Raw genomic sequence first — 18,353 nt, forward strand, 5'->3', positions numbered from 1 at the left:
TAGACAGAAAAAATTAGACTGGCTCAACGAGGAAAGAGAGAAGCAACTCAAGGCAAGCTAGAGTCTTCGTGAATTGTACAACGACATGTACCAATTTTATGTGGCCTCGGATAAGAAGGCTCCTCAGTTAAAAGATTTCTACGTACCAAGCAAGCAACAGTAAGATGGGGAGCTCACATTCGTTCTTGGCTCCTTATCCCAGCTGGGGTTCGTGGCCTATAAATACATGTAACAACGTGCGTTTTTCTGACATAAAATAAAGACATGTCAGAAAAATCACCACATATTACCGAAGAAGATGCGGAAAAGCTGAGCGATATCTACTATACACTGAAACATCTCTGGATCGGACGAAAGGCTATCAAACTCCTTAAGAAGGAGAGTGGTCTCTCCAAAAAGAAGGTAATTCATTGGCTATCCAAGCAGCTGCCCTGGCTCAGGCACATTCGAGGTCCTAAAAAGATCGATTATCCCCATTTTACCATTACGACACCGAATGAGATGCACCAATTCGATCTACTGTATGCCTCACAACAGGGTATATGGAAACACCTACAAATACATACTGACAGGTATTGACGTGCCTTTAAGCTATAAAGTAGCAAGACCGTTGCGTACAAAAAAAGCCGGCGATGTCGCGGATATGATCAAGGATATCTACAAAGCCGGACCTCCACAGTACCCCAAAACCTTCAAATGCGACAATGGCTGCTGGAGGGTAAAGGGGTTGAAATTAGGAGGGCCACTACCAAATATCACCATACATTCACGGCCTTTGTAGAGTCGTACAATAAGGTAATTGCCGAAAGACTTTTTAAGCCACAAGATGCCCAAGAGTTGGCTTCTGATGAGACTAGTAGCACCTGGGTTAAACACTTGTATACCATCGTGAAGGGTCTTAATAATACCAAAACTACCATGATAAACATGAAGCCCAACAATGCAATTAGGATGGATGAAGTACCACTCTCAAAAAGCGAGGAATATCCCAAAGAGAAAGCCTTATTACCTTAATCGGACAAATTTTCGCGCGGATTTAATTTCGCGAGGTCAAATAAATCGCATTTCGCGAGGATTTAATTTCGCGAATTTAGTCTTTTCAAAAATTTCGCGAGGATTTAATTTCGCGAATTCAGGCTTTCTAAAAATTACGCGTGGATTTAATTTCGCGAATTCTGTCTTAACTTAAAACAATTTTTCACGAAACATTTGAATATTGTAAAAATTGTAAAGGAAAGAAAATGATTTATTGTAATCAGTATCAAGAATCATGCTTTTTCTTCCGAGTTACATGTCAAAATCTATTTACAAATCATCTTCGTCATCAAAAACATCAAAAAAATTCCTATCTTCATCCTCTTCATTTTCTTCGACCCATTCTTCTTCGTCGCTTTCGTCTTCGATCCCATAATCACTGACGTATTTTGAAGCTGTGGACAAACCAGAAGAATTGACAGCTTGAACATTAGGTTCTTCGTCTAACATTGGGTCGATGTCGTTAAACGGATCAAGGCTTGGTAAACCGGACATACCCTTGGCTACAGCATCCTTTATACCTGCTACTTGCCAACCCTTCAAGCACACCTGTTTCCCAACATCCGACGTCATTTCATTGTACATCTCAATTCATTTCGCGTGTAACGGTTTGACAATCGAAAGCTTTAGTGCTACTTCAATCGTTTCGAGCTCTTGACCTTTATCCATAGCTTGGGTGATTTGATCTGCGTACCAGGTGGTAAACTTCTTTTTCATCATGCGTTTTACATAGCCATTTGGGCCTCCTTGGACGTCAAGAGGTTGGAAGAGGTATGTAAAATTGGCAGGAACGCTCTCTAGCAATACATGGTTGTCAGACAATACCTTCAAGACAGGACCGGTCATTTGCCCTTTAAAGACATCCATAATCATTAAAGCCGACTGATCTTTCTCCAATCCCAGCCTCTCTCGCTCTTTCTTGACGTACGAAACAATTATTTCATTCAACAGCTTAATTGATTCCTCTTCATTACCATAATGTTTGGGGTTCGCACTAAGTGAAAACGACGATGGAAAGCTTACTCTAGGGAGGCTTTGTAGTGTTTTCCCTCCGTATATCAACTGTATTGGCAAAAATTTACCATCCAATGTTATTGTGAAGGTCGCGGTAATCATTCTTTTATCGCTCGAACCTTTAATTGGAACAGTTTTTGATCCTTTTTGTGCTAACGTTTTGTTGGATACGGGTACGTATTTTGAAGGCGTTTGATCCAGATTGAGAACAAGTGATGGTGGGATATTGTTTTCCTCGATCTTTCGGACAATTCCATGTAAATATGAAGTTTCAAGCTCTTTTCGAAGTGCTTCAGGAATAGGGACTTTCCCTGTTGTACCGAATCTTTTGACAAAGCCCATCCTTCGAAACAAGCTTTGTGCCCAGTGTGAACGGCTGAGATCAATATGATCGAGATTCATCTCGGGATGACGTTTAATTAATGCTTTTGCGACTGACTCGGCGATTCCCCAAGTGATAACTCCTCCTCTTCCGTGTACAGCCTAAAAAGTAAAAAATTATGAAATAGCCACGCAGGCGTGAAGCATCTCAGCCGGCCTACGATTTACTCCTACATGATTGTCACTTTTTGAGACAAAAAGGCAAAATTCTAGGCAAAGTATTTACTCCTACATGATTGCCTAGAATTTTGCCTTTTTGTCTCAAAAAGTATATGCTTCTACCTCTATCGATAATCTTAGGTCTCAGCCTTCGGCTGAGAATTAAAAAAATGCTATTCAATTTCATTTTTAAGTTGGGGAATTTCACTTGTTGACGTCATAGTTTAGTACATACGAGGATGTTGCTTGTTGAGAAATCTTTTCACACCTCGCGGGCATACTTACCATAAGTTAGACCTTGTCCTAATGCTAAGTAAGACATTTATTTGGGGTGTACATTAATAACTGGGTCTCTTATTGAAATATATAAAAAATGCATTTACCCGTAGATAATTCTGTATCATCAAATCGATTGAGGATTTAATTTCGCGAATTCAGGCTTTCTAAAAATTACGCGTGGATTTAATTTCGCGAATTCTGTCTTAACTTAAAACAATTTTTCACGAAACATTTGAATATTGTAAAAATTGTAAAGGAAAGAAAATGATTTATTGTAATCAGTATCAAGAATCATGCTTTTTCTTCCGAGTTACATGTCAAAATCTATTTACAAATCATCTTCGTCATCAAAAACATCAAAAAAATTCCTATCTTCATCCTCTTCATTTTCTTCGACCCATTCTTCTTCGTCGCTTTCGTCTTCGATCCCATAATCACTGACGTATTTTGAAGCTGTGGACAAACCAGAAGAATTGACAGCTTGAACATTAGGTTCTTCGTCTAACATTGGGTCGATGTCGTTAAACGGATCAAGGCTTGGTAAACCGGACATACCCTTGGCTACAGCATCCTTTATACCTGCTACTTGCCAACCCTTCAAGCACACCTGTTTCCCAACATCCGACGTCATTTCATTGTACATCTCAATTCATTTCGCGTGTAACGGTTTGACAATCGAAAGCTTTAGTGCTACTTCAATCGTTTCGAGCTCTTGACCTTTATCCATAGCTTGGGTGATTTGATCTGCGTACCAGGTGGTAAACTTCTTTTTCATCATGCGTTTTACATAGCCATTTGGGCCTCCTTGGACGTCAAGAGGTTGGAAGAGGTATGTAAAATTGGCAGGAACGCTCTCTAGCAATACATGGTTGTCAGACAATACCTTCAAGACAGGACCGGTCATTTGCCCTTTAAAGACATCCATAATCATTAAAGCCGACTGATCTTTCTCCAATCCCAGCCTCTCTCGCTCTTTCTTGACGTACGAAACAATTATTTCATTCAACAGCTTAATTGATTCCTCTTCATTACCATAATGTTTGGGGTTCGCACTAAGTGAAAACGACGATGGAAAGCTTACTCTAGGGAGGCTTTGTAGTGTTTTCCCTCCGTATATCAACTGTATTGGCAAAAATTTACCATCCAATGTTATTGTGAAGGTCGCGGTAATCATTCTTTTATCGCTCGAACCTTTAATTGGAACAGTTTTTGATCCTTTTTGTGCTAACGTTTTGTTGGATACGGGTACGTATTTTGAAGGCGTTTGATCCAGATTGAGAACAAGTGATGGTGGGATATTGTTTTCCTCGATCTTTCGGACAATTCCATGTAAATATGAAGTTTCAAGCTCTTTTCGAAGTGCTTCAGGAATAGGGACTTTCCCTGTTGTACCGAATCTTTTGACAAAGCCCATCCTTCGAAACAAGCTTTGTGCCCAGTGTGAACGGCTGAGATCAATATGATCGAGATTCATCTCGGGATGACGTTTAATTAATGCTTTTGCGACTGACTCGGCGATTCCCCAAGTGATAACTCCTCCTCTTCCGTGTACAGCCTAAAAAGTAAAAAATTATGAAATAGCCACGCAGGCGTGAAGCATCTCAGCCGGCCTACGATTTACTCCTACATGATTGTCACTTTTTGAGACAAAAAGGCAAAATTCTAGGCAAAGTATTTACTCCTACATGATTGCCTAGAATTTTGCCTTTTTGTCTCAAAAAGTATATGCTTCTACCTCTATCGATAATCTTAGGTCTCAGCCTTCGGCTGAGAATTAAAAAAATGCTATTCAATTTCATTTTTAAGTTGGGGAATTTCACTTGTTGACGTCATAGTTTAGTACATACGAGGATGTTGCTTGTTGAGAAATCTTTTCACACCTCGCGGGCATACTTACCATAAGTTAGACCTTGTCCTAATGCTAAGTAAGACATTTATTTGGGGTGTACATTAATAACTGGGTCTCTTATTGAAATATATAAAAAATGCATTTACCCGTAGATAATTCTGTATCATCAAATCGATTGGCCCTAAGAGCAAAGGTCTTCCACGACGAGCGGTTTTCAATGTATTACTTGGTTGGCGTTTTTGTCGCAATGCATTCCGAATCTCCTCTTCGTACTTTTTTCGCATTGTTCGAACAGTGCTTTCGCTCAGTTCGGGAAACTCATCTTTATATCTTCTTAAAGTGCTAGCTGTACTGTATTCCGAAGCATACTTTCCAAAAGCGTGTCTTTGGTTATCAGAGTACTTAGTGTATGATCCTCTCAGTTTCTTTTTCGCTCCTAGTTCACGTGATGTTGCTGCGGCAGACGCTTCATAGTCCAGCAAACCAAGTCCTGTTTCCGAATGAGAGGTTGTAGCGTGCTAATCGGTGACGATGATGCAAGAGAACTACAGTCGTCAACTGTCAAATCTACATCACATAAAGTTTGTTTTGGCGTTGATGAATTTTGTCTACTTTTTTTAATTCTTCCAAGGCTATTAATAATAGACATCTTTTACTTCTGATCGTACACTTCCCTCGTTCACCAAAACAAATGAAAAAAAGATGTCATGAAATGGAAAACAGGTTTTTCCCCACGTACTTAAATTCGAACGTTAAATTCGAATTCCAATGGAATTCCTTCTTTGTTTAAACAACACTTCAGAAATATGGCGGACACGAACAAGGTCTTGGTATTTTCATCGGCAGTACGTGGCTTTCACGTTTACCGTGATGTTTGGAATCCCTATGAAAATGAAGAGCTTGAATGTCGTTTTGAGAAAAACAATATATTTGATATGTTCGCGATCAAAACATGTCGCATCGAAAATAATGAAACAGTTGGTCATTTACTAAGGGAAATTTCTCGCCCTACCAAATATCTTTTGGATAGAGGGGCTACAGTTGTGGCAAAGCTGACAGCCACAGAAGATCGGCTCTATTTCAAGGAGGTCTTGAAATTGCCTGCGAAATAACAGTTTCGATGCCTGGAAGTATCAAGGGGCACATGCTTCTTCGACGCTATCAAGATATGGTGGATGAATTATATTGTCAACCAAAGAATGAGGTCATCATGGGTTCGTTTCTTGAGAACAATGTTGGCCGTACCGAACCAGCCAGAGCAAAAAAACGCAAATGCGTTAAAAAAACAGTACAACCAACAGCAAGGAGCAAAGACATCCGAAACTTTTTTCAAAAGAGATAAAATAATATTATTTACCGTATTTTTTTACGAATTTTGTTGTAAGTTTTACATAGAAAAAAATAATCGAGAACAAAACATTTCACGAGTATTAATTTTCGCGATGGTACAAATTAAAAAAAAATTCGCGAGGATTTAATTTCGCGAATTCAGGCTTTCCAAAAATTTCGCACGGATTTAATTTCGCGATTTGACTGTTTGCAAATATTTCGCGAGGATTTAATTTCGCGAATTTGGGCAAAATTCGCGAAAACCGCGAAAATTTGTCCGATTAAGGTACCTGGGGATGGATTGTATTTATACCTCTTGCAACCCAAGGAAGAGCACGGTGATGCGAAACGACGCGCCACTGATGCCTGGGGGAGTAAAAAGATGTATAGGTTGGACCGTATAATAGCAGGTAGCCGTGCCTCATACTACCTGAAAGATGTACCTAAAAGGAGCTTTGTGTCAGAAGAGTTGATGCTGATCCCGGTGGATGTTCAGGTAGCACCGGAACATGTTAAAGAGTGGTAAACACCCTCAATTTTAACTATAATTTTAACTACTTTTGCAATTAGTTAAAATTTAGCGTATACTTACGACATATCAATGTCGAACATTCCCTCGAATAAATCCTGTGTATCACCCTCGGGTAGCGTGAAGTGATTTAGGTAACAATTATCGGTACCTAGGGTATCATCTCTGAATCGACACCAGGCATGTACGGCATTCGGATTATCGCATTCCGGTTTTCTCACGGTCATCTCGGGGTACATTGCCCTTAGGGTGCTTATTCTTGCACTAAGTTGTCTACGCTGGCATCGGATCATTTAATGCCTATGTATACCTTTTTTTCCATGCTCGTGAGGATCGTTCTTATCGGCCACACATAGCACAGTGTCATAATGCAGGTAGGAGGACTCCTCATCCGCTCCTCAACTTATTGTTAGCTTTTGCATACCGGTGTACGGCCTGAGTTATACCTCCTCTTATACCCTTCTCGAACATCAGGAGCATGTCGACGTCTGTAAGAAGCTCTAGCCTGATTCCGGTATATTTCAGCGCTGCTTTCCAGGCCAGACCAGGTGCGCTGTAAAAGTGTGCGAGATCAAGCTTGTAATTGTCCAGGCAGACGCCTCGAAATGTCTCGAATACGTCAGCCAATAGCAGTACTTCTATTGTTAGGTAGATGTCATGGTAGTCTCCCATGGTAACGTTATCACCCTCTGGGGTAATGACATTCCATACCTCTTTGGCGTATGCGTAGTCCCTATCGCTGATCCCCCTCATATTCAGCTTGCTATAAAAGGCCTCCTTGGGGGTATCTTTAGCTCCTCGAATCGCTGCCATCCATCCATATACTCATAGGGGTACACGCTTTTTCGAAGCATCATCTTGAAGACATCATCCTTGTCAATAAATTCGGCCATAGACGGTACATTTGCCTTTACCCTGTCCCGATGAAGCTGCTTGGTGGTACTATACTATGCCCTGGTATTCCAGGCATGTATCCGCACACTGTTTACACTTCATATCTGCGGCGTTTGAGCCAATGAGATTGCTTGCCAACTTATCCAGGCTTGATGCCATGAACCTGCAGCTATCGATAAACCTAATCTCTATGGTCTTATAGGTCTCGCCATCACCATATCCCATACCTCCAAGGGGTACCTTGATTTTGACGTTGAAACTGATATATCTTTCAACATTTTCGGCTATACAGCCAATGTCTTGGGTGTCGTATTTTTCACCCAGTTCCCGGATAAATAGGTATGCATCATACCCCGACAAGTTGTGGAAGATGACGGGGATTTGACTTGGTATCTTATACTTCAAATTGCAGCTGTTATGGGCCGCACCCCTATATAGCCCGGTATAGTGACAATGGTCCCGAACTTTGCGGTTAATTTCGCAGTCGTCAAACGGCTTCATGCAGATATGGCATTTCGATGCCTCGTCATGTTCCCTTTTTAGGACCTCTGTCAGGGGTTTCATTTCCTGCTGTGGGTAGGTATTATAGAGACGTTTCACCTCATCCTCCAAATGGTTAACGAACCTCGTCACACAGTCCTCACCCCTGTAGACTTTTAAGGGATCTGGTACGTCCCCATATGCAAAGGTACTATAGGTACACCAGCCGGATGGTACATGCTTGCTCAGCTTCTTGGTCTTTTACCTCTTGCATCTTCCACCAGGACTAGCAGACTCTCGAAATCTGCATAGATGGCAAACGGTACCTTGAATTGCTGCTGGCCATCCCTATAATATAACCATTTTCGGCTTCCGTTGGCATTGTGATCTTGACTGCCTCATGGTCCCTGCAGTACCCATAATGCTTTTTCTTCAATCGAATTGTTGGGAAGGCTTGTAATCAATTTTGGCAGAAGTGCATTTTTGACGCATTTTTTGAGGTCTCCTTGCCCAGTAGCCGTGAGAGACTTTTTACGGCTGTGTAATGTGTCTTTTTGTCATCAGTAATAAGGAGTAGGTTCACCTGCTTCTTACGTTCGTTGTGAAGCGATCGACGTAGGATATTGATCTTCCTTCCATCTATATAAAGGACGTTTACCGCAATCTCCTTGTTGTTATCCTCAAATAATATTATGCTCTTGGTGCTTGTAGGGAACTCTATACCCTCTCAATTATAAAGGCCTACATAGGACTTCATCTGAGATATTCTATTTAGATTCTTCCTATCTCCTCATGTTGCATGGATGATATTATACTCCACTTGAAGCACTCCTCATTATCATCATTTTTTGGGTTAATGACGTCCTTTTTAGAAGCTAGCCACTTTGGTAGCTCTATATACGACGAGCCCCTCGTTAGCCTCAATTTGTGAAAGTCTACGTCAAGGTGTAGGATTTGGGATATTGTGAAGCCACTATGTGGTAGTGCTGGATTTTCCACATGTGTTTTAACCTGAGCAAACATCCTGTCCAGCATGTCATCTACGTGACTACCCTGGAATATCGAGGCCATACTGCTATGAAAGACTTTCTTTACCTCGATGTACCCCTCGTTGGCCCCCTCTATATTTGATGGGTTCTTCCACATAATTCAAAGCCACAGCTGTACCTTCGCCGACCCCATATCTTCTGCCTGCCTCTCAACTAGGGTTTTCACGTTTGGCCGCACCATCCCTATATATCCGTCAACGTCGGCACCTCCCATACCGGGAATTCTGAAACTTCGGAAGGTCCCGTGGAGAGCATGTTTATGTTCCTGGGGTGTAAAATCTTGCCCGGCTGATTGTATAGATTTTGGATATCTTCAAGATAATCCTCGTCAGCCTCCTGTTCGACTTCGTCATGCAGTGTAGGTTTACCGCCAGCCACCCCGTTATATAACCCCATAACCGTAGGTTTAAAGGCTACATAGGTTCTCTTGACCCCTTCTTTTATAGGTTTGGGGACAGCATCAACCAGCCAGTTGTACCACCCCCGCATCTTGGTCTTAACAATCGAGCGATTTTTTGACAGCTCTTGCTCCTCAAAGACGTCCATGGCCTCTGGCGTTGGAAATATAGTTACCGGCCTTACTGGATTTCGTTGTCCAACCCTTCTGGGTGACCTCTGTGATATGTCCTCCAATAGGGCAATTAATTCGGCCTTTCGTAGGCTGTAATACCCCTTAAATCCACGGGTTTTTGCAATATCACGTAGTTGTTTCACGGTGTATGAATCCATTCTCTTTATTGTATTGATTTTAGCATTGTCCGACGATTTCATACCGGTCAGTACTAACACAGTTATTTCCCTCTTGAATATGATCAGGGAATTTCCCTACTCATTTTTTTGTGATATACGCGTTAACTTTTAGGGGATTGTGCTGGCTATGTGATGCCTATTAGGGACTTGTGCCGTGGGCGTTCGCGTGGGCGTTTTAGGGGCTGTACCAGAACATGCATTTCCCTATCTCTCGGGTCCCCCGGCTAGTTTTTACAAATAAATAAAACAGTCGCTCCATGAAACAATTTACAGCATACTTGCTGGTAAGTATTAAGCACAATTTCTGAACTAGTGGAATATTAAGCTATTTAGCGTATTGAAGATGTTAGAAGTTGATATTGATTTGTATCATGAAATTTTCTAAATCAATTTCAAAGAAAATTATATATCATAATAATTGAGATTTAAATTTCAGGATATTCAATGATCCCCGCATATTCTATACTTAAAATTTCAGGATTTTTCAGTTTATCGAAACCTTGTGGTTTGCCAATAGTTTTTTGGTGTTGTTCAGTTCCTTAAATGTTCGACGGTCAGTACGGAAAAAAAATTTTGCGAGATTTTTTATTTTTAGACCCTATTGGCAAAATTAAGTTTGGCCTAATTAAAGTTGATCAATCGCAGAAATAAGTTTCGAAATTTTCTTAAAAGAAAACTTTTAAATCGCAAAAACAGTTGAAATCCTTAATGACGTTAGGTAAAATGATAATGTATTTTATCTAATGTTTGAATTTGACACCGTGTTGCTACGTCTTTCACGTTTTTCAAAACAAAGAACTTTTTCCTGTAGTCATTTTTCTTGATAAATATCCAATCACAAAATAAATTTCCGCAAAAATTTCTTCCCTTAAAGAAGTACGCCGTGAAACATAAAAAAGTCCTAGGGATGAGGTTAGGAGTACAGGTTAGTGCGCAAAATTTAATACAAAAATTACGAACAAACTGTTTTGCGCGACTTTCTTTACATGAAAGAATTCTTTACGCATCTTATTTTTTCTCAAACTTTCGACCTAATCTCTTCAATAAAAACGAAGTAAATTGAAAGCACAACTTGAAGTGAGTAATCAAGAAAAAGAAAAAAAATATGGATTATAAAAACAATCGCTTACAGTGCGTTAAGTGTGTAAATATAGCGGGAATAAATTTCAAACCAAATTGTTCATAAAAATAATTAGAACATGGTGCGCCGATGGAGGCAGAAAAACTAGACAAGAATAAAGCCAACCTCTAAATGTTGACTAAGATTTTTGAGAAAGTTTATTTGTACGAGGTCGTCAAACATTCTCAAAGCTTTACTCCGTACGTATGATTTAAAAATAGTTTTCAAAACTCAAAGGCGGAAAAACGTGTGATCAAATAGGGATGAGTTTCGATTGGCACACCAAGCCTGAGCATGTAAACAGGGGAATTTGGTCTTCCCGAGTAGATAGTCAACAAGCAACAAGTAAACAATTGTTTAGCCTGTGAAATACAGAAACTTAAGCAACGTGAGTCAAAATCATTAAAAGAAGACTTAGTGTTCATGCAACCTTTGGTGGTGATTGATAGACAAATGCAAGATGAGTTTTAAAAACCAATTGGGTACACTGGCGACCACAACTGTGTTGTGTGTAACACTGAAACGCGTACAAAGAGAACAACTTTTTAAAGGCAACACGTGTGTGATTCATCTTTATCCTAAAAAACGTTTTTTAAAAGTTTTATACCAAAAAGTAACAGATTTTAGTTGGGTTCTTAAAACTTCATGGTCAGTAGAAACAGTAAGTACAATCTCTCCTGTACTGATCTTCAAGTTTGGTAGTTAAATAGTCAAACGGACTTCTTAATTCTTCTTTGCGAGCTGTTTAAATTCTCTAAAATTAGACACGGGAAGGGCATATTTGCTTCGCTCAGTCCACTCGCTTGGTTTTACACCAATGTCACAACACGGTAAAGTAACAACGTATATTTCGGAACAAAAAACTTACAAGGTCAAAGGTACTCGGTCTTTCGCAAAAATATTTAAAATAATAACTATTTTAACCTGCACTTATCTTCGCTACTACTACCAGTTACGCACTTAGACATTCACTTCCTCCTCTTCGTATGTTTCATCAACATCCTCCACAACTGTTCCAGTAGAATCTGAACTATCGTCTTCAGCATCAACATCGTCAGAATTGAAAACAGCGCTGGTTTTACCGGAGTGCGTCGAGGCTAAACAGCTGTTTTGAGACGAGTCCCTTATTGCCTGATCTTCTTCTTGTGGAACAAGCACGAAGCTATCACTTTCGGTAACGTGCAAGTGAAGTTTTTTCAAATTGTTAGTAGGAGCAGTACTAGTATTTCTGACCACATCATGTTGCAGTTTGGCATCACGTATTTTCACTATCTTTGGCGCGTAGTCGGTGTGCTCAAATGTTTTCTCTTTAGACATTAACTCTCCAGAGAAGCCACAGCTTGTCTCAACATCTTCATGAAGAGACACAAAACTATCCTCAGATTCGATACTGTCATAATATTTCCCATCTATCTTCCACTTTGAAAAAAACGGAAAGGGAAAATCTTCTAACTTGAGGTTGGCTTTCGAGGTGTCGTGCACTGCTGGTTTTCCTTGTACAATCTCCCTAACGAACAAGCGCCACCATAAGTAGAGAACAAGAAACAACAAGCAGAAACATCCTGATAACAAAATCTAGATGCAATATCAAGGAGCATTATTAAACAAACATTTGGCAAGATTTAATGAAAAAAAACCAGAAGTTATTTAGTCGAGCCTTGCGAATAATAACCACTATTCTAATTTACACGAAATAGCTGAGCTGTGTTATTAACTGACTAAAGAAAGTTTGAATTAAAATCAACATATCTATAACAACGATCGCAGATGCTGGATACTAAATGTATTTTGTGTTAATTTGCTTGGTTTGTAAGGTATTAATAACCACCATTTTATATTCTACAAACGAAAAGATACGACGAGCAAGCCGATTTTAATATAACGACTTGATGCTGATTGTTTACTCTCAACTGGCACTTTTTTCGAACACCACTTCATTTTGACACCTCCCTTTGCAGTCAGAACAGACACAGTCCTCCATCCTCTATTGCAGTGACAGAAGCGACCATCTTGGACGCCATTCTTACAATCCAGCACGAGCTAATAAAAAAAAACACGAATATAGGTAAATGTGACACACACAAAAAAAATTTCCTGCTAAAATTAAACGCGCAACACAGCTAGTAGCTGCAAAACAAAGACGTTGTTCCGACTTCTTTTCAAAAGAATATGAAATGATGGGTTGCCTTTAGTCTTTAATTTTTGTAAAAGCGACTGTTCCAGTAGACTGTTCCAGCTAGTAAACACGTTATGCGTAAAAAAATTAACATAAAACAAATATCACTCACATCTTCGGGGTTAACATCCACATATTTATTGAATTCTTTTGCTAGAGGGCTATCATCAAGTATAGCTGACACGACTTTCTTCTCTTCTTCTTTTAGATCATTCTCCACCAAACTCTTGCATCGATTGTTTTCAAAATCAAATGCCTACGTAGATTTCGCAAAGCAACTTTGACATGAAAAATTAAAAACAATGGCGGACAGGAATGCGTGAATTAACAAACATCAGAACAAAATCTGATTTTAGCACATCCGCAACTTATTACAACTTCACCTCAGTCCACCTAATAATTTAAGCATGTACTCAAGTGTTTAATCATCCAATGTAGCGGCGGACAATCCACCTACGAAAGTCGTACTTTTACGCGGTAAAATTTACTGGTGCATTATTGCATTTTTATGAAATATTTTATCAAATTTCGTTAGGTCTCTAGAGTTACCATTTTTTGAAGTTTGGTTTAATTCAAAGTATACGCTGGGGTTGAATTTTTATATTGTTTTCTTTTTTCTTTAACACAGCTTGTTTTTTTATACCTCCTCATCTAATTGTCTTACTACCATGTTTCAAACTATTGTTTACACATTTTTGATGCCATTTTTACTATTATTGGCCAAATCTAAATCACTTATTCAGTAAACGCGCGTATTATTTAGACAACATATAACCTTGATATGAGGCAGATGTGCTTATTCAACACGAGTACCTACATGAGTTTAGTCTGTCATCGCATTTGAGGTAACTGAAATTAAGAACTTACCGATGTAGGCAACTGGTCATCTCCAAGTCGTGTCGTGCACTTTGTCACTGGTACGCACTTCGATATCTCAGCTTTGTAAAAACTTCGGTAGCCGTTGTATTTCTTAGCGCAGTTGTAAGGATGGCAATTGTTTCTTGGATTCTAGGTTAATTATAAAATTGTCACTTCAAACTTTCCTGTTCAAGACGTTAAGACACGTAAGTTTTTAGTTATGGTGAACAATAATATTACAAATATTTAGAATATAAATACTTTTTGATATGTTATTGCTACACATGCTAGTCTTTCTTAATAAAGTGGAAAAAAATCCCACCTCATCAACGCCATTACATCTTTTGTATATTAATGGGCCATTACCAAAAAGCTCTGTCAAAAAAAGTTAAGAACATTACTGACAATGCAGAGAATTCCAGTAAGAATTGTGTATGCACACAGCATCAATACTGAAGACTAATTACCAGACCATGCAGAATATTTTATGCATTCTTAACTAGTAATGATTTACTCTGCGGGAGAGGGGTTCAGGGTAAAGATGCATTTTTGAAATCGTGAAAAATAGGTATTGTTCGAGAGAAGTTTGTTTACATATGCTTGCATCGGCTATTGTAAACGAGAATGACTAAATCTCCAATTGTGAAACTGTGTTAATACATTTCATCTATGCTAGAAATGAGCCTGTTTAGTTTTTTTCACTTGAAAAAACATTGGGTGGTCGCTGTATTGACTTACTGTTTTACTTATTTACTGTTTCACTTGCAGATGACGTCATTAAAAGATTGGTTAATTATGGTCAAATACTTACCTTTCATCCATGAGCCATCGTCCTGTTGTGCAGTGTCAAAATTTACTTTGTGCATCACTGGTATATGATCACCTTGTGTTAAATGGAACTTACAAACACCTTTCCGATCTAACGGATACTACACCAAAAAGAAAATAAGAAAAAAGAAAGTTCTCTCTACTTTTGTTACGCTAAAACGTTCTTTCAAGACGAATAAAAAGGAAAGGCATCTGTTTAAACGTCTTAACACTGTAAACGATACGACGATTGTCGACGTTACAGACAATATTGAGCATACGTACCAAGTTTGAAAATACATACGTCACGTTTTTCCTTGTTCTAGGATCAATTTGGGTTGGAAACCCACCGAAGAGGTCCATAGACTAAAAAACAAAAACAACGAGATGACAGGATTTAATTATGGTAAAAATATCATTTCGGTTTGACTGTTCTCATTTCACTGTACCTGATAATAGAAAAAAGATCCCTAAAAGTTCAACCACTAAACCTATGTTCAAGAAAAGATAAGATTTGAATACTAAAATGATATATTTGATCTAGCAATTTAAAATAAAAACACTTGTGTTTAAACCAACATGTTGACCATTGCAAAAATAAATGAATAAGACAATTAATTATAAGACAATTACTTATAGAATTAATGACTTAAGCTATAAAATGTAATTTCAAAACCTACAACACAGTCTTCGTCGTCAGGTTCCACTTGCCAACAACATTCTGGCTTGTGGGCTTTTTCCACAGTAATACGATCCTTGCCGTTGTTGACAATAGTCAAAACTAAAATAAATAAAACAAGTTGTACAAAAAAGTTTTTATGTCAAAATCATTTCAGGAAAAGCATTCCTAGTTGCGTTTTAATTTAACCAATTAACTATGATTAAATTTCACAGCAGATTGGAGATGCTGGTAAAAACTTTTTACACGTTTGATTTTTTGTCCTAGGACGACAGTTAAAATAAAATTTAGACAAAGTTAAGCAGATAAACAATAGCTATATAAGCGATTTTGACTTTTACTAGGTCCATTAGAATTATTGAAAAACTACACTTGCTATAGTGGCACAGATAATTTAAACAATCCAAGTAGAGCTATACTAATCCAACAACACTAAATTTCGAAAATCAAGACAAATTCTTTTTAATCCTAACTGTACTTACAAAATCTCATTCCTAAATCGTCAACTTCTACTGGAAATATACCAGAGTTCTAAGAAGAAATAATTTTTTTTTTCAATTTAATTTAATCTAGGTAACTCAACTACACAAAAAACGTTTAGAAGGAGGACATAAACATGCATATAAAGTAGGATCTACATTGTTACATCTCCCTATACAATATATAATTTCTAAAAGGGATATACCTCGATATGAAAGTCCTTCATAAACACATGACGGCTATGCATGACAATACATACCAACATCCATACGTTGTTCATTTTTTTGATTTTGTTGTTATGCATTTACTTCTAAAAAAATTTTTATTAAAAAGTTCGATCAAAACACAAAACAAAAACAGCTCATTTAAAAACAAAAGTGTTGTTTCAGTTCCAGTCATTTTAACAGTAAAAAAAACAAAAATAAACCCTGTGCGACCTTTTTCCATAACTTTTTTAATTTTTCTAACCTTTATTAAGCATTAAGTTTTCGGAAATGGCAACAATTTTTTGAATAGAGTGAAAGAGTGAAGTTGTTTTTACAACCTTTATGGAACTTGTTAATGTTTATTACATTATGTTTTGTTTGTCACATTAGTGTGATTACATTCTAAAGCAATATAACTCTTTCCCATTTCCACAAATTTGATTTCGTCGAAAGTTTTTTTTGACCGAGTTGTGACTTAAGGCCCTTATACTTGTTGTAAATGTCATGTGAAATGAAGAACAACTATGGATCCCCCACCTCCCCTCCTAAAGCATTGCAGAGCTCACAAACAGCCCAGCAGGAATAACGTTAAGACATAACTTTAAAAGGTACAGACGTGTATTTTTTATTTTAATATAATCGAAGTTAACATTCGTCTCACGAGATTCTTACCTCGGATTTGATACACAAGCATAAAGTTCCCGCAGCCTCTTTCACTAGACTTAACTTTTGTTTGGCATGTATTTGAAGGCTTAGAATTTTGTGACTTTTCCTACATATACATTTTATTTGGGCATGTTATGAAAAAATAATTCTTTTTGAAAAATCTTTGTACTTTGCGGGGGCTAATGTTTTTTTCAAACAGGGGTAAATCGGAAAAATGGATCTTTTTACATTTATTGTTAAAATAAAAAATTTTCTGACAAACATGACGTCACTTTTTATCGTAATGACATCATTAAAATTCATTGTTAATGTGAAATCACCAAGAACTAAAGTCGTATCGTCAGTAATGCTTGAGAAATTCGAGTGGCCTACTTCAAGCATGTGTGACGTTATTTCTGATGCCAAGACGTCATCACATTAATTTTTTAATTGGAACCTGTTTGTATTAAGACCTTCTGGATTTAAGGCCAAATGGCACTTTTATGTTTAATTCATTTTGCCATGCAACATTTACACATAAAAGAGGATGGTTATAAAAACCTTTTTCTACGCACAGAAATCACTTTTATTTGACATCAACAAACAAACATGGATGAAGAAGGGAGGCGAACTGTTTGATGTGAAGATGGGGACTGTGCCGAAGTTTGCGAACGTATTGAATTGTTCTTACTTAACAACATCGGACTATACAGTGACGACGGTCTCGCTGCTTTCAAAGATACAGTCGGACCCGCGATGGAAAACATTAAAAAGAAATTACAAGCAGTAAAGCGGTTTGAACATTATTATTGAATGCAACGAAGAGATTGTGAATTTTTCGCACATAACGCTATAAGCTTAACAATGGAACTTTTAAACCATACAGTTAACCAGACAACATAATTCATTTCATCCATACTCAGTCCAACCACCTACCAAACATCATTAAATAATTTCCAATCAACATAAAACAGCGTTTATCAGAGCATTTCTCAAACAAACAAATATTTAATGAAGTCGCCCCAATATATGAGAAGGCGTTAAGGGAATGCTTGCACGATGTTAAACTGACATATCAAAAATTTATAAAAGAAATTCTAAACTCTGGAGAACAAAAAGCAGAAACGTAATATAATATGGTTCCACATATCCTCAAATTTATCTGAGATAGCTATCCAATCAGCTTCGGATTTCGGATAACTAGGATAATCGTTTCTTAAACCCTTTTATGATGCACCTGAAGTTTTATACATTACTTTTGGTAATGTTAATTTTCCCACACGGAATGAAGAGCGTTCTTCTGGTCTAATGGCTTTTCGCATTTTTGTATCTTGTTTTACGATGTATGCTGCAGTCAATCCTAACAAATATTCCACTCTTTCAGGATTCATTTTAAGATAACTAAATTATAAAAGATATACAACTTTTTATAAGAACATCTAAATTTTGATTGCGGCTTGATGTTCTGCTCATTTGTAATTGGATTATTGCTATTATTGTTTTTGAATTATTTTGCCAAATATCATTGTGAAACTTGAGCAAAAGGGGAAGTCTCAAGGCCGGGGCAAACGATTCCAACATTCCATCCAACACACATCCAACACCCATGTTGGATAAATGTTGGAATTGTTTGA

At 38.0% G+C, this 18,353-nt stretch overlaps 1 protein-coding gene and 1 long non-coding RNA gene across 2 annotated transcripts; both read right to left on the minus strand.

Annotated features, from left to right (window-relative positions):
• Window positions 1-264: 264 nt before the first annotated feature.
• LOC130645065 (uncharacterized) lies at window positions 265-7,334 on the minus strand. The gene is made up of 2 exons (XR_008982676.1): window positions 6,337-7,334; window positions 265-1,009 (listed from the first exon to the last, which is right to left on the minus strand). It is a non-coding gene; the product is annotated as an uncharacterized LOC130645065 (long non-coding RNA).
• Window positions 7,335-11,699: 4,365 nt separating this feature from the next.
• Window positions 11,700-16,293, minus strand: LOC130645058 (uncharacterized). Its single transcript, XM_057450917.1, has 8 exons — window positions 16,074-16,293; window positions 15,871-15,919; window positions 14,714-15,490; window positions 14,225-14,277; window positions 13,912-14,052; window positions 13,157-13,300; window positions 12,726-12,908; window positions 11,700-12,443 (listed from the first exon to the last, which is right to left on the minus strand). Exons 3-8 carry the CDS (start codon window positions 14,766-14,768, stop codon window positions 11,829-11,831), a joined length of 1,191 nt encoding a protein of 396 aa, XP_057306900.1. The 5' UTR covers window positions 14,769-15,490; window positions 15,871-15,919; window positions 16,074-16,293; the 3' UTR covers window positions 11,700-11,828.
• Window positions 16,294-18,353: the final 2,060 nt, after the last annotated feature.

Source organism: Hydractinia symbiolongicarpus, chromosome 5 (genome assembly GCF_029227915.1).
Source record: "Hydractinia symbiolongicarpus strain clone_291-10 chromosome 5, HSymV2.1, whole genome shotgun sequence".
Classification (NCBI taxonomy): Eukaryota; Metazoa; Cnidaria; class Hydrozoa; order Anthoathecata; family Hydractiniidae; genus Hydractinia; species Hydractinia symbiolongicarpus.